This window comes from Chinchilla lanigera, unplaced genomic scaffold (genome assembly GCF_000276665.1).
Source record: "Chinchilla lanigera isolate Chin_1 unplaced genomic scaffold, ChiLan1.0 scaffold00066, whole genome shotgun sequence".
NCBI classification, from domain to species: Eukaryota; Metazoa; Chordata; class Mammalia; order Rodentia; family Chinchillidae; genus Chinchilla; species Chinchilla lanigera.
Window position 1 is genome coordinate 12,405,149 of NW_004955467.1, and position 15,328 is coordinate 12,420,476.

The 15,328-nt window shown below is 56.6% G+C and overlaps 1 protein-coding gene across 3 annotated transcripts in view; it reads right to left on the reverse strand.

Moving 5' to 3' along the window:
* Positions 1-23: 23 nt before the first annotated feature.
* The window catches only part of Spns2 (spinster homolog 2 (Drosophila)), a gene marked incomplete at its 5' end in the record, with an annotated part of 36,319 nt that continues 21,014 nt past the window's right edge, over positions 24-15,328 (reverse strand). The window contains 11 exon segments of one of the 3 annotated variants that reach the window (XM_005399685.2): positions 1,518-1,608; positions 2,072-2,118; positions 2,622-2,785; positions 2,885-2,983; positions 5,060-5,125; positions 5,478-5,667; positions 5,782-5,934; positions 6,227-6,369; positions 7,637-7,703; positions 7,925-8,076; positions 12,315-12,451. In XM_005399685.2, coding sequence (XP_005399742.2) covers positions 2,076-2,118; positions 2,622-2,785; positions 2,885-2,983; positions 5,060-5,125; positions 5,478-5,667; positions 5,782-5,934; positions 6,227-6,369; positions 7,637-7,703; positions 7,925-8,076; positions 12,315-12,451 — 1,214 coding nt within the window. 3 annotated transcript variants of the gene reach the window in all.

Genomic DNA, 15,328 nt, shown 5'->3' on the forward strand with positions numbered 1-15,328 from the left:
TTACTATAGGAACCACCAGGACATGATTTAAATAGGTTTATTTCTTCATTTACAAGAGGAATATATTTGGCTTCTCTCTTAAGATTCTGAGATTCACAATCAGCAGCTCTAAAAAATAAAGGAGCAGTTTGGCTTCCGGAAGGAAGAGGAGGCAACACTTGGACCTGGTTCTTGTACAACAAGAAAACATTGCTGGGGCCCCAGGTGAGGGTGGGGTGGAGGCCAGGCTGGTCTTTGGGGGATACCACCCCGTCCAGCCCCCAGGGTGCCCCAGAGCTTGGTAGGGTGGGTATTCCACTAGCTAACACACCACTGAAGCCACAGCCAGCCAGTAACTAAGGGGCAAAGGGAGTGGTGTCCCGCTGGCGCTCGGGGTCTCCTGTGACCGCGATTGCAGCAGATGTGCAGGGAGTGTGGGGCGGTGGGCATAAGCTCCCCCAGGGGGCTGGTGTGCAGGTGACAGCTATAACCTGGTGGTAGCTGCAGGGGGTGGGGGTGTAGACAGGAGTGGGGTGATCAACGTCTGGGGAGAAGGCCCAGCCCCCCGGAATTGCAGTCACTGTGAGAGTGAGCCACAGCAGCTGGTGGCCAGGGACATCAGCCTCCCTCCTTCAAGCTCAGTCCCTGGAGCAGGAAGCTGAGGGGATAGCTGCTTCCTCCAGCAGCTAGAGCCCTGGCTGCTACTCCATGGATTCTGGATATGGTTCCTGGGATACTGCCCCTGGAAAAGGCTCGGCCCAGCCCAAGGGAGGGAGTGGACTCCAGCCTTCTGGAAAGTCAGCAAGGAGCTCTAGGGCTCACGGAGCCCTGCAGAGGTGGACTGGTAGGTGGTTCCCAACATCTCAAACCTGGGGCATGGGTGGTACGTGGCTGCCACCAGGGCCTTCACCCCTGGTGATGCCAGCTCCCCGTGGAGGGGTGATCCCAACCTGGGAAGTCCAGGGTAAGAGCTGGGCTCAAGGCAACAGAGATGTGTCCTCCAGAGTGACCAGGAGGCCAGGAAGCACCCTGTGACAAGTGCTCCACCCCAGGTGCCAGCCTGAAGCCAGTGACCCCAAAGTCGGAAGCCCAGCTAAGGGACAGTGGTCCCTGTGCTTCCAAGAGCTTCAGAACCTGAATTGCAGCCCCAAGGCCCGGGCCACCTCTTCTCTGCATGGTCCGGGGTCTGCTGGGTCTTCAAAGCTGTAGATAGGACCTTGCCCAACACCCTGTGCAGGAAAGTCCAGCTCCCTGGCCCCAAGACATAGGGTGGGCAGGGGCTTACCCAAGATCACGTAAGTTGGTGGCAGGCCAATGTCTCCCGATACACCTACTTGGGGGTGCCTTCTCCCTTGGCCCCAGGGGTCCTGCTGCCCAAACCCAGGGGCTCTGCAGCCCAAACCCAGGGCTGAGAATCCGTCCAACCTGCCCCAAGACACACAGTCTTCCAGGTTAACAGAGGATGTGGCTTCTTGGAGCCAGGGCCACTCAGCAGTCTTGGACCAGAGAGGGTGGGTCCCTGGTGGTTGGTCACACAGGAAGTTTTGGGGCAGGGCCGCAGGCCTGGGATGCTGTAGGATGCTTCCCAGGTTAGGTGAGAGCAAGGGTTCTTCACTATCCCAGCGGCACCTAAGGAGAGGAGGGTGTGATTTCAGAGTTGGGGCACTGGGGGGCCCACCCGAGGCGTCCCTCCTCACTTGCCCTGCTGTTTGGGGAATCCGACTTGCTCCTGGCTCTGGGACCATGAGCCTGAGCTTGCACTGCTGGGAAGCCGCAGCCTCCAGGCCAGGCCCTGAGGGAGATCACAGTACAAGCTGGGCCCTGGCACCTCTAGGAGGATTGGGGAGGACAGAATCCGGACAGAGCGGGGAGTTCCTGGCCAGTCCCAGCCTCGACCTATGCCCTCAGCTCTTCCAAGGAAGCAGGCATCTGATTTACTGGAAGGAGGCCACTCCCCCTCACATAGCTCCGTCACTGACTGGGCAGCATTTCAGGAGTCAGGGTTGGTGGGATGAACTCAGGCAACCGGCAGCTGGGCAGGAGTGTCCCTGTCCCTTAATGCTGCTGTGTCCCCTCCTCAGCCTACACTCACCGCCTCAGACCTTCATGGATTGGGGCGGCAGCACCAGCTGGTTCACCCTGAGGGAGAGACAGGCGGGGGTCAGGGTGGCGCGTCAGCGGGGGCCGGGCCCGGGCACGGTTCTGGCACATCGCATCACTGGGGCTGGCTGACCGGAGGTGCTGGGCAGGGACCTCGTCAGCCCCAGGGGGAGGTGGGAGAGCCCAGAGGTGGGAGAGAAGGAAAAGAGGAGTAAAAAGAAAAAGAGAAAGAAGTCAGAAAATGAGAGGAAAAGGTGAGGAGAAGGTCTCAGCTCTGAAAACCTGTAGCTCCAGAAAAAACCCACATCCTGTACAGCATGCCTGGTAGCTGCCACCCTGGGCCGCATGTGTGACAGGCTTTGAGCTAGGGCCAAGCCATGGTGGGCTGGGCCCTGGATCCCAGCAGCAGGCCATCCACCCTCACCCAAGGTGCAGAGGAGGCCATTGTAACCCTCCACACACACAGCACAGCAGCAGGCACATGCAGGGCTATCACAGTTGTTTCCCAGCTAAGGCAGCCAGCCCAGCCCCTGCCCACTCACTGCTGCTCAGCCTTGGCACGGTCGCTGAGGAAGAAGAGAGCGGTGGCAAGGAAGAACATGCCACCCAGGACCACGACGAAGGGGCAGAGCATGAGGGCGTAGCCCAGGCTCAGGAACTCCCATAGCGGGGAGTCCTTGGTGCTCTGGCGAATCAGGTCCGAGATCTGTGAGGATTGGGAGGTGGGCGTCAGGTCAGGGCCACCTCCCAAGGCCCCCAACCACCCCAGGCTATCCCCGACACTCCACTACCGCCAGCCACTCACAAAGCCGATGAGGTAGGGGCTCCCTGCGTCGCCCAGCAGGTGGGAGGTGAAGCTCTGCAAGGCCACAGCGGTGGCTCGCCGGGTGGGGATGACCACATACTGCAGGACAGATAGGCAAGTCAGGGGCCAGAGGGGCCAGGCCCACCCCTGCGGCTGTGACACTTCTGAAGACCCCACAGTCCCCACAGCCCTACAGCTCTCGCCCTGGTGTCTTTACCCCGGCCGCTCCCCATCTCTGGCTGCTCTTCCCCACCTGCCCTCCTACCTGCCCAGCCCAGACCCTTCTAACCTCCCCGCCGACTCCACCCCAAGCAGCCATCTCTGTCTTCTCCCCAGCCACATCCAGGTGGGAAGAGTAAGGTGAGGTCCCCTCGTAGTGGTTGGCACGGGCTTAAAGTCACAGATTAGCGCACCCTCCCATAGCTGAACTGTCACGAATAACAGAGCTGCCTCCTCCCCACCTGCCCCAGGGACCAGGCTGCCATCAGCTTTGTAGTTGGCTCCTGGGGAACAGCCAGGTACCGTGGTCAGGGGATACTGAGGCCCAGGGAGGTGCCAGTCCCCAGGGGTCACATGGAGTCATGTGCTTTGGGACTGCCAACCTGGCCTCTTGCCCTCCCACAAGTTAAATACCTCTTGGTTCCCCCTCCATGAGGACTGTGCAAGGCCGAAGTTGGCCTGGGACGGGGACCGGTGCGAAGTAGGACCCTTGCCTGGAAGAGCCTTATCTGAACAGATGGGTGCCCCTAGCACCAAATGCCAAGAACTCCTGGGAACCAGGCTCCCTACCACCTACCCACCCTTAAAACTGAGCAAGTCCTGACCAGCTCCAAGTCAGACAGGAGGGGCTGGGGCAGAGCAGCTGAACAGGCAGCACCAGCCCACCGGGTGTCCCTGGGCACCCCTGCCCCTGAACTCCAGCTACTTTCTCAGTCCAGGACACCGGCCTCCATGGACAATGTGCAGGCAGCAGCCCCACAGGGCACCCTGTCAGCAATAAGAAGACAGGAAGAGACCTGGATCTGATGAGACTGCATGGCCTCGTTTCTAGTAATAATTAGTCACTAAGCCACACTTAATAAACTGGGGCATGATTTCCCTCGGACCCAGACCCTGTCAGCAGCTGTCAGGGGCTGCCCCTGGGGATGCAGACAGGGAGGGGCCTGCTGCCCAGTGCCAAGGGCACTTGGTTCAGACAGACTCAGTCCCCCATCACTCCGGGGTTGTGCAGTGACCCAGCCTACGCTGCCACCAGCAGCTCCATTCTGAGGCCCAGAGGTGAGTCAGACCCCACCACCTCCACCCCAACCGTGGACTAGGGGACAGGGACCAGCCAGGGAGAAGCACATACTCAAGGATGCTTGGGTGGACAAGGCAGACTTCCTGAAGCAGAGGGACTAGCAGGGGCCCAGTGCCTGGCCAGACTCTGACCTCCACGGCTGTCCCCTGAGGTCACACCAGACCTCAAACACCCTGAGGATCTTTCTTCCCCTGGCCCTGCCCCTCCAGACACTCTCCCACTGTTAGTCCTCTCTGCACTTTCTGCTCCCAGTTCTCTCCTGACGCTGCCCGGGAGGATCCCCAAGGACGGAACAAGGGACACACCCACCCCTGCTTTCCCCCCAGAGTGCCACAAGCTCCTAAGTCCACTGCCCCCTTCTGGTTCCTCCCAGACTGCTCCCGTCAGGCCTGGGGACACAGGCCCCTGTCCACTCTTCAGATGGCCCTTTGTCCCTGGCCGGCTGGTCTGCAGCCCATTGTTGGCCCTGTGAAGACGGCCTCTGTCTGGCTGGCCCAGCCGCAGGCACCCGAGCAGGCACGCCTGGGACCCAGGCTGAGCCGGGAGGGCAGAGCCCACGGATGCTCGGCCCTTGGGGGGAGGAGTGCTGGCAGGCAACACCACCTCAGTGCCAGCCTGGCACTGCCAGCCTCTCAGCACAAACCTGAGCCTTGAGACGATGCCCTCCCTGCCCTGCCCCACACCCCACCTCATCTGCCTGCTCATCCCTGTTTGCAGCCCCTGATGCAGACCCCAAAACCTCCCTGCCTCTGAGATCACCTTCCCGGCAGGCCTCCCTGCCAGCTCCCCCACCTCCTCACCCGCCCTCCCTTGCTGCTCCTGTGAAGTCAAAAGGCCTAGGTCAGCACAAGGTGACCCCAGCCTGCCTGGCTCACCATGAGGATGTCCGCAGTGATGGCCCAGTTAGAAAACAGCAGCGTCTCCCCGACAAAGATACAGATCTGCCCAGGAGAAAAGAGAGCAGCCATCAGGGGCCTCTCCACCCCCCAGCGGTCCCAGATGCCCCTGCACCCTGGCTGCTGGCCAGGAGCCCCCAAAGCTTCCTACCCCTCCTCAAGGGCCCCACCTCCTCCCAGTCAGGTTCATGAGGAACTGGTGGATTACCCAGAGAACTCGAGCCGTGCCCACAGGACACCCAGAGCCCTGGACAGGTGGTGGACAGAGCAGGGGCAAGCAGCCAACGGACAGAAGCCTCCCCATGAGGACAGAGGGCCCAGCAAGTCAGACTTCATTTCCGGTCCAGCTCCAACCCTTCTCCCCTCGACCCCTGTTCCCTGCCCCCACTACACTCACATAGGCGCCCACAATGCTGCTCTTGGCCGCCACGAAGATGAGGCAGATGAAGATGGCGGAGCCCAGCATGCCCACAGCACACACCAGTGGATCGGCCCTCTGGGTCCGCAGGCGGCACCAGCGTGTAGCACCTGCACCCGTGACCACGCCCAGAAAGCCAGTAAAGCAGGTGATAGCCCCGAAGATGAGGCTGTGGAGAAAGAGGACGTTGGGTACAGGTTGGGAGGGTCAACAACTGGAGCAGAGGGGTTCCCCTGTCCGGTGTCCCTCTCCAGCCACCCCCGCGCCCAATGGCCAGGCTCACCTGTCCTTGGCCCCACAGGGCGGGCTATTGCAGGTCTCCGCCGTCTTCTGTACAACTTGGGCACGGTGCAGGTAGAGTGGGATCCACATGCCCAGGGCCCCTGTGGCGAAGGACACAGCCGACGTGGCCAGGGAGGAGAAGACGTAGCTGCGGCTGGGGAGAGGCCAGGGCAGCAACACTGAGCTGGGCCGGGACCCTCTTCAGCTGCGACAGACAGCCCACCTCCGGGCCCAGGAGGCTGCCTCCTCTCCCCCAGCTCACTGCAGCGTCTCCTGACAGAGAACCGAGATGCCTCCCCCACAGGCTCCGGGGCGGGTTCAGGCTGCGGGAACAGTGCACTGCAGCGGCCACAACCACAAGCAGCGGAGCTGGCAAGCAGTGGGAAGGGGGCGCCCTTGTTGCGGCACCCCTCCCTCTGCCCGCCAGCCTGCTCCACAGTACTCACTTCCGGATCAGGGCCTTCATGTCTCGCAGCCACGAGGTCCGTGCCTTGAGCTGCCCCCCGAGCTGGTCAGCATGGCCTCTCTTAGTGGCTGGGACCAGGATGAGGATGAGGGTTCCTGTGATCATGCCCAAGACGGGGGACACCTGGCAGAGGGTAAAGCATGAAGTTAGGACACAGAGCCCAGTCAGCTTTGTCTTTGCCGCACTAGAGGGGGCCGGGCAAGCCGCACCTTCCCTGGGCTCTGGGCCAGTGTCTGTCCAGCCCTCCTGATGGGCACAGCCAGTGGGGGCGAGGTCAGTGAGGGGCCCAGGGGCTCAAAATGGAGTCTTCAGACCCGGGAAGGATGCGAAAGAAGGTGCAAGGCAGACTGACGAGAGGAGGGAAGCGACAGATGAATAGAGAGATGGATGGACAGATACAGGAGAGAGGTGACTGAGCGGATGGGTAGAGAGTACACGGAAAAGCAGACGGGCAGATGGAAGGAAAATGGGTGGGCAGATGGGTGACGAAAAGACAGATAGATGGACGGACGGATGGGATGATGACTTGGAGGGAGGAGAGAATTGCTGGGGGAGACCAGCCCCGCCCTGCTCTCTGCGGCTGGGAATGTTTCCCAGGTGAGTCTCTAGCCCTGGGACGCACTGGGAAGGGAGGGGCCAGGCCTGGAGCCTCCTGCCCATAAGTCAGGTAGACTCCTTTGGGAGGGGTCTGTGCAGGCCCCATGCATCTTCTCTGCGGCCACCCTCACGCCAGTAAGAGAATCTGCAAAGCCCCAGGACTCCGCACAGAGGGACCTCTGGACAGCCTGGACTCCAACACACCGCCTTCCCCCACCCCCTCCCCCAGGCCCAGGAGCCTTGAGCTGGTTCCTCTCCATGCCACCCCTCTCTGTCCCCACCAAGAAATTCCACGGAGGCTGCTTCCTTCCTGCTTTTGAGGAAAAAACACTTTGTCTTAAGCTTCCGCTCTGCTGGGAGATGGAGATCTCTGTTTCCTCCGATTGCACTATCCTGGGGCCTTGGTAACTGTCCCCCAAGCCTCTGGCAGGACAGGAAATGGCTCCAAGGGGCCCCACACAGAGGTCTTGTCCCAGCCTTGCCCTAGCACAGAGAAGAGCTAGAAGCCGGAAGCTCTGTCGTGGACCTGGAATTTCCTGACATGGAGAGAGAAGGCTTCATCCTCTCAACCTGGGGCTCCCGAGAGAGGTTCCAAACCTTGGACGAAGGCCCTGAGACTGAACTGCTCTGATTCCCCAGACAGCTCAGTGCATACTGATGTGGGTCAAGACTTCAGAGCCCGGGCTGGTGAGGAGAACCCCTGGAGGTCCAGGCTGGTGCCCTGGCATCTCTGGTACCCCTGGGACAAGAGCTGGACTGAGCATGACCTCCTGGCAGGGGAGCTGGGCCTTACCCGAAGGGCCCAGTGCCAGTCTCCGGCAGCCTGCTTCACGCTGGAGCCAGTGATGTAGCCCAGGCCACTGTAGAGAAGACAAACACCCGTCAGGCTGAGCAGAGACAGGGACCGGGACAGGAAATCCCAGAGGCACGAGGCAGGTTGCACGCCTCCCCACCCAGCTAGCTGGTCCGGCCGGCATGCTCCAAGGCTGACCGCAAGCATGTGTGGCTGAGGAAATGCTCCAAAGTCCAGCGGGGGACCTCGCCCAGATCCTCACCCAAACCCTGGCATCTCGGCTCTCACCTTCCAAGAGGGATGGCAAAGTAGAAGACAGACAGCATGAGGGTGCGCGTGTTCTTGGTGAAGAGGTCGCCGATGATGGTGGGCGCAATGGTGGAGTAGCTGGCCTCGCCGATACCCACTAGACCCCGGGACAGGACCAGCAGCCAGAAGTACTGTGGGTGGGGTAGAGGATGCTAGGGCACTGTGCTGCCCCTCGCTCGGCCCGCTCACCCTTGCTCCCGTTCTGACCCCACCCCCGCAGGCTCCAGGAGCCAGGGAAGGGGACGCAGCCCAACCCTTGCCTGAGCAGTGAGCGCATCCTCAGGGTACGCCGGGCCTCAGTGTGCCCCTTTGTATGGCAGCTCTGATCCAGGCTGGACTTTCCCAGCTTGAGAGCTGTCTGGCTTAGACAGGCTCTTGGTCCCTCTAAGCTGTGTCTTCACCTAGGAGAGTTTCTCCCTGGTCCTGGCCCCACCTCAGGAGCCGCAAGTCACCCCTCACCCTGTGCCCCTCCCCCAAGCAGGGTACTGGGCCAACCCTGGCAGCACTGAGGGGCCAGTGTGAGAGGGGAGTGGGCACGGCGGCCCATTGGGCTCAGGGTCCCTCCCACACACACATCAAAGGGCAAAACCGGCGGAGCAAGGAAGGGTGGGGCCCTGCCAGCTGCTGGTGGTCCTACCGCTTTGATGTGGACCTGCCCTCTCAGTCACCCGGGCTGCCCAGGGCCTGAGAACCCAGCCTGGTCATCGTTCCCCGGCTCCGCCCTGGCCACCCATCCGGCCAGCACTGCCCACATCCAGCCCTCCCTCAGGGTCTTCCCAATTCCCGCTGCGACAGCCCTGCTGGCTCCTAGCTGGTGCTGGCCTTGCACCTGACCCCTTCTCTGTCCCCCGGGCTGTCTGTCTTTCCTTAGCGCCTCGCTTGTATCTTTTCCTGGGAATCGCCTGCCCGCCGCCTTTGCCTGCTTTTCTGTTGGGTTGCTTGTCCTTTTTTGTGTTGATTTCTATTAGCTTTTCCTACACCACGGGGCTGATCCTTCATCCTCTGTGTCACCCGTATTTTCAATCATCTTTCTTTCCCACTTTCTGGCGAGTTCCACCACTCCCAAGCTTCTTGATGTTCTCTTTCACCTGCTGCAATCAAATCTGTCGATTCTTCCTTAATGCCTCGTTTAGGAAGAGGCCTAGTCTCTCCCCAAAACATAGAAACAGCCTCCTCTATTTTATATTTGTTATATTTCAGAGAGGCTGGGATGAGTAGCATCCACCGTTCCCAGCACACTAGCAGGCAAAAGGGACCCTGTGTGTCCCCACCCCACCGCTCGAGCCTGCTGGCTTGTGTGCCCGCTGTGAAGCCCCCTCTGCCTTGTTGCACACTTAGGTACCAATAAACAGCACTTAGCGTCCTCTGTGTGCTTGTAAAAAATAAACATAAAAGGGACCATTCCATGCACTTCATTCTGCCACACAGCTTTTCCCTCCTTCTTCTCTTTTTTGCAGCCCGTGTATGCTGGTTACTTTAAATCTAGTTCATTTTTATGCTATCCAGAATTGTAGTATGAATACACCCCATTTATCTGTGCAGGCCCCATGGTGGTCATTGGCACTGCTTCCTCTTTTAGTTTTTCATTTTCCCCCCATGCTTTCACACACTAAGCTACATCTTAGCCTTCTCCTAAATGACTAAGTTACCCAGGCTGGGCTCAAACCTACCTTCCTCCTGCCTCAGCCTCCTGTAGTGCTGGGGTTACAGGTGTACACCACCATGCCTGACGTATTTTTTATTTTTGAGATAGGGTCTCACTACATCGCTCAAACTGGTCACAAACTCATGAGATCAAGCAATCCTCCCACCTTATCATCCCAGAGTAACTGGAACTGCAGCCGTGTACGCCAGTGTGATCTCCAAAGAGGTTCTACCAATTTACACTCCCACCAGCGGCTCCTGAGACCGGGATTCCCCACAGCTGTAATAACACTTGGTATTGTCAGCCTTTTTAATTGTTACCAATCTGATGGGTGTGAGATGGTGTCTCATTGTTGTTTTAATTTGCATTTCCCTGATTACTTAAGAGGCTGAGCCATCTCATCCTACATTTATTGGCCATTCGGGTATCTTCTCCTGGAATGGCCTGTAACTACCCTTTGCCAGTTTTTCCACTAGGTTATTTGTCTTTTTCTTATTGGATTATAGTTCCAGATTTTTAGATCTGGCTTTGGCATTAGTTTCACCCGTCTGGAATTTACTTTGCAGTATGGTTTGAAATATAGGCCAAACCTTTTTTATTCTTTTTGAGGGGTTTTGTTTTGTTTTGGAGGGTATTGAGACAGAGCCTCACTACGTAGTTCAGGCCGGCTTTGAACTCACTATGTAACCCAGGCTGACCTCAAACTCACAGCAATCCTCCTGCATCAGCCTCCTAAGTGCTGGGATTACAGATGTACACCACCTCGGCTGGCCAAACTGTTTTTCCCCCAGATGGTTGGTCAGTTCTTTCCAAACCACTGATCTGAGATGTAATTTCATCTTACACTAATCTCAAGAGATACAAGGACTTGATTTCATTGATCTCTTCATCTATCCCTAACTGTTTTAGTTAGAAGAGCTGTGTTTCAGGTTTGGGGTTTTTGTTTGTTTGTTTGTTCATTTGTTTTTGAGTTTTGTTTGTTTGCAGTACTGGGGTTTGCACCCAGGGCCTTCACACTGAGTAACATCCCCAGCTCTTTTTTATTTTAAGATGGGTCTCACTAAATCACTAAACTGTCCAGCCTGGGGTTGAATTTGCAACTCTCCTGGCTCAGCCTCCCAGAGTGCTGGAATTACAAGCATGCACCAGAATGCCTGGCTCAGTAGCTGTGATTTTGAAATACCCGAAAGGGTGAATCCCCTTTCACTGTCATTTTTTGCATTGTTTTTGGCTATTCATGGGGATTTTCTCTGCCAAATTCAGAATCACATTGCCAAGGTCCACCAGAAACCCCCACAGAGCAAGGAGTGTAATTGCAATGAACTCACAAATTACTGTACTGGGGAGCAATCTGTTTTTGTCTCTCCCTCTTCTCAGCTCCTCTCCCCAGCTCAGAGTGGGGGCCAACAGCCCAGGTCAGGACAAGGTCGAAAAGAGGCCCTAGAGATTCCTATTTTCTACCGAAGCCTCCAAACTCTACCTGGCCCGGGCCTGTAGGCCTGACCCTCCTGCATGAAACCTGTCAGCTCTCTGCCCTCGGTTCTGCTCTCCCTTCCATCAGCAGGAATCTGATCAGTCCTCGTCCTTCTTCAAACTCTTCTAGGGCCCCCACTGCCCCAGGAGGATGTCAAAACCCCCTGCCCTGGCTCTCAAAGCTCTGTCTGACCTGGTCCCTGCCTTCCTTTCTGGCCAAGACATCTCTTCCTCCTCCCCCACCTCCCTACACACTGCCATTCTGCACCTAGGGGTGTATCTCCTCTGCCTGTGCCACCTTCGCCAAAAGGCCTTGCCTCCCAGTCCCTCTCCCTGCTTCACATGCAGCCTCCTCCAGGAGGTCTTCCCTGACCCCTTGGATTCCAAGAGACTGCTCTTTCTTCAAGGAGGACTCAACACTTTGCGAGTCTTGAATGCTCCCAGTTGGGAGCTCCTGTCACATCCTCCTACCCAGGAGCCCAAGGACCGGCAGGACTCAGGGTTCTTGACGACAGATCTTGGTTTTGTCTCCTCCTTCCTCCGCCTTCTACTTGAACACTCCTAGCAATGGGAAGCTCCTTACCCACACAAAGCAACATAGCTCCTCTTTAGAAGAGAGACGAGCTAAAGATTTGTTAAATACTTGCTGTGTTCCAGGGTCCGGACCTGCATTAGTTCATTTCTCATGAGAAACCTTCAAGCTGAGAAGCATTAGCCCCATTTTAACGATGAGGAGACTGCAGAGGCTAAGTACATTTCTCTAGGTCACAAACTGAGTGAGCAACAGAGCTGGGATATTCTAATCCAGGACGTTAAGAGCCATTTGAGAAGCATCTTTATGTTGAATTGATGCTTGCCTCCCTGGGACTTAGACCCAAGGCATTAACTGTTCATCAAAGGGGCAAGAACCAGAGAGGGAGGGAGGGGTAGAGACTCACTGAGGTCCACACAGCAAGATAATGGCACTCCCTTCCAGGCCAGACTTGCCTCTTGTCCAAGTCAGAGGGCAGCTTGAGAAGAGTGAGGGTGCTACCCAGGGCTGCAAGGCCCTGGTAAAAGATGGCCTAGAGGAGGCCCTTTGTGTAGGGTTGGTTTACAGAAGCACCCAAGGGCACCACCAGTGTCCCTCTGCACTGGGAAGGCACTGTCAGGGGCTCAAGCTAAGCGAAACAAAGGCTAGCCACCCACCGGGGCCCGGGACATGGGGATAGGAAAAGCAGGGACCCAGTTGGGCAGCGGGGTGGGCCTCACCTGCTGGGGGATGAAGGAGCTGGAGAAGGTGACCGCCGACCAGAAGAAGATGCCACAGCTGAGGATCACCTTCCTGTTGAAGCGGTCCCCCAGGTAACCGAAGATGGGGGCGGCCACCATGAAGCTGCAGATGAAGACTGCAGGGAGAGGAGAGCTGCAGAGGCGGCCCGGTTCCCCGCACCAGGCCCAGGGACCCGTTCACCCCAGGCTTGAGGACACGAGCCTGCGAGATGAACCTCAGGCTGGGCCGGGAACCGAGGAAGCAGCCGCAGGGCCGGCATCCTCAGCTGGGCCAGCACAGGGCAGGTGGGCAAGGCCTTCCCGGGCTAGGGTGATACCATGATTCTACCTCTTCCATGCTTACCCAGCTCGTCCACTTTAGGGGATCCCTTCGGGCACTTTCTACATGCCAAGCGCTACAGTGGGGCTCCCCACAGTACCTATAGAGCTGCCTAGCCCACTGCCTACTTCACAGACTTAGAGAGGGGGTGACTTGCTGACACCCCACAGGCAATTAATGTCCCAGGGGGAATCTGACCCCTTTCTGTCTAACTCCATAGCCTCTCTGACTTTTGCACAGCATTCTCTTTATTACACATGGGAGAGAGGTTCAGAAAGGGAAAGGACTCTACCTAAGGTCACAGAGCAAACCAGGACAGAACTGGGCCTAAAACTATCTGCCAGGTCACAGAGGCACACTCACTCCCAGGGGCTTCAGAGGTTTGCCTGACAGTTGGAAACCCTGATGTCATGCATTCACAGATCTGTCCATCCATCTAGTCATTTTTTTTTTTTTTCACCTACACTGCACTATACACTGTGTTAAGGTTAGGGATACATCAGTGAATGAGACAAACTAAATTCCTGGCCATGGCGGAGGTTTCATTCTAGTGAGCACAAATAGACCATAAATAAATAACACACTGCATCAGGGAATGACAGGTGCGGAGAAAGGTAAAAGAGCAGAAACAGCAGATAAGAAATATACAGTACTGGTGTATCGGAGAGACAGAGCAGATGTTGTATTTTCATGCAGGAGGGCCAGACTGGGAGAAGTAAAAGAAAAAACCGTGCAAATATTGAGGCCAGAACACCAAGGGCAAAGGTCCTGTGGACAGAAGCGCACATAGCATGGAACCAAAAAGAGGCCAGGGGGCTGGAGCAGAGGGATGGAGAGGGACAGGGGTAGCAGACAAGGATGCGAGGCCCGATGGGGTAGGAGTTTGTGGCCCACTCTGCCTAGTGTGGCTTCCATGGATAAAGAAGGAAAATTCGAAAGGGCGCTAATGAAAGGAGAGACATGATTTTGTTCTTCTGGCACAGGAAAGCGGTAGTCTTAGAAGACTTCATGAGAAGGCCCTGTCAGTAATGGGAGGGGACTCGGAGGTCCAGGTGGGATGAGGAAGCCTAGAACAAGGCAGGGCAGACCCTGAGTCACACAGCAAGGCAGACCCCTTCTCCCCCTGGACACCAGTCCCACAGCTGACGGGCAGATGGCCAGACAAAGGCGGGGGTGGAGTGGGCAGACGGTTGGCCTCTGACCGTCAGGCTGGACATGTGCATGGGTGTGACCACTCCCCTGAGTTCCTGGGTGAGATGAGCCGAGGAGAGGAGAAAGAGGTAGAGGAGCAGGGAGGGACAGAGGGCTGGAGCGGGGGTGCCCTGGACGAGGCAGTAAGACCGTGTGACTGTCTTTCTCTATCCAGGCCACAGCAGGACAGGGAGGTGGCTGGGTAGGTGGGGGACCTGCTAACCTAATTCTGTGTGATCTAGGGAGTTGGGCAGAATCAGCACAGAGGTGGGGCTCCAGCGACACACTGTCTGGGCATAAATCTCCCTCTGTACCTTCCTAGATGGGCAACCATGTCCAGGTCACAACCTGTCTGTGTCCCAGCTTCAGGGGTGTGCTGGTACATGTGCAACAATTGGCTCTCTGCACAGGAGGCAGAGGGGGAGACCTACATGGAGGGTCGGCTGCTCTTCACGGTGTAAACCCTTCTGCTGCGGTGGATGTCAAGCCACCAACGAGATATCACTAACAGGAGCTGAGCAGAGTCTCTACTGTTCAGACAAAATAATGTGATCAACCTTGGGAACATAGCTACTAGCCAAGCATAGTAAAATAATTAGGAAGCGGTAACTTTTGAGTATGTATTACCCTTTTAAATATGAATTTATTTAATTGTAAGTTTATGTAATTTTGTGTCTAACAATGGCTCTCTCTAATAAGCAGCTCACACAATTCCTGAAAATTTAACAATTGACTCTCCTGAGCTGGTATCAGCCAGCTCCAGCATGCCAACTTCCTCATCTGTAAAACGAAGATAAAAATAGCAACTCCCCTGGGCTGCTCCAATATTGGATGAGCTAACGTGGGGAAGGTGCTTTGCACCACACCCCGCCTGCAGCTGGGGCCCCGGCTCAACACTAAGCCTTTGTTTACCTTCACTAAGGTAGATATTATTGCTTCACATCAACAGAAAGAATGTTTTCCTGCCGGACCTGCCTCCCAGGACCTGCCCGAGATCAGATGGGGATATGGGCAGGAAGGAGCGTTCAGTCACTTCCGAACTCACACGTTAGGGGGAAGAGGACGGATTGCTTTCTGTATACCTGTCCGTGCAAGGTAGGGAGTGGACAGACTCAGAGGAAGAGATGCTGCTCCCTGCCTGTCTGTCAGGGGTTGGGGGGGCAGAGCACATTCATGGGGTGCCCAGCTTAAAAAGCTAAAATGTTGGGGAATGAGCAAGGGGCACCAAAACCTGCTAGATAGTGAGGAAAGACTTCATGGAAGTGGTAATGTCAAAGTTGGGCATTGAAGCATGCACAGGAGTTTACCATGGTGATTATCCTACTTAAAATCCATAATAAAACACAAATCCCAAATCTTATAAGCAGTATTGTATAAGGGTTAATGAGGCATAATGCTTTGTACTTGCAATTATCATTTATAGAGCGCTTATAAAGGCAAAGCCCAGGGAAGCACCCTTGACACATGCACCGATTATCTCTTA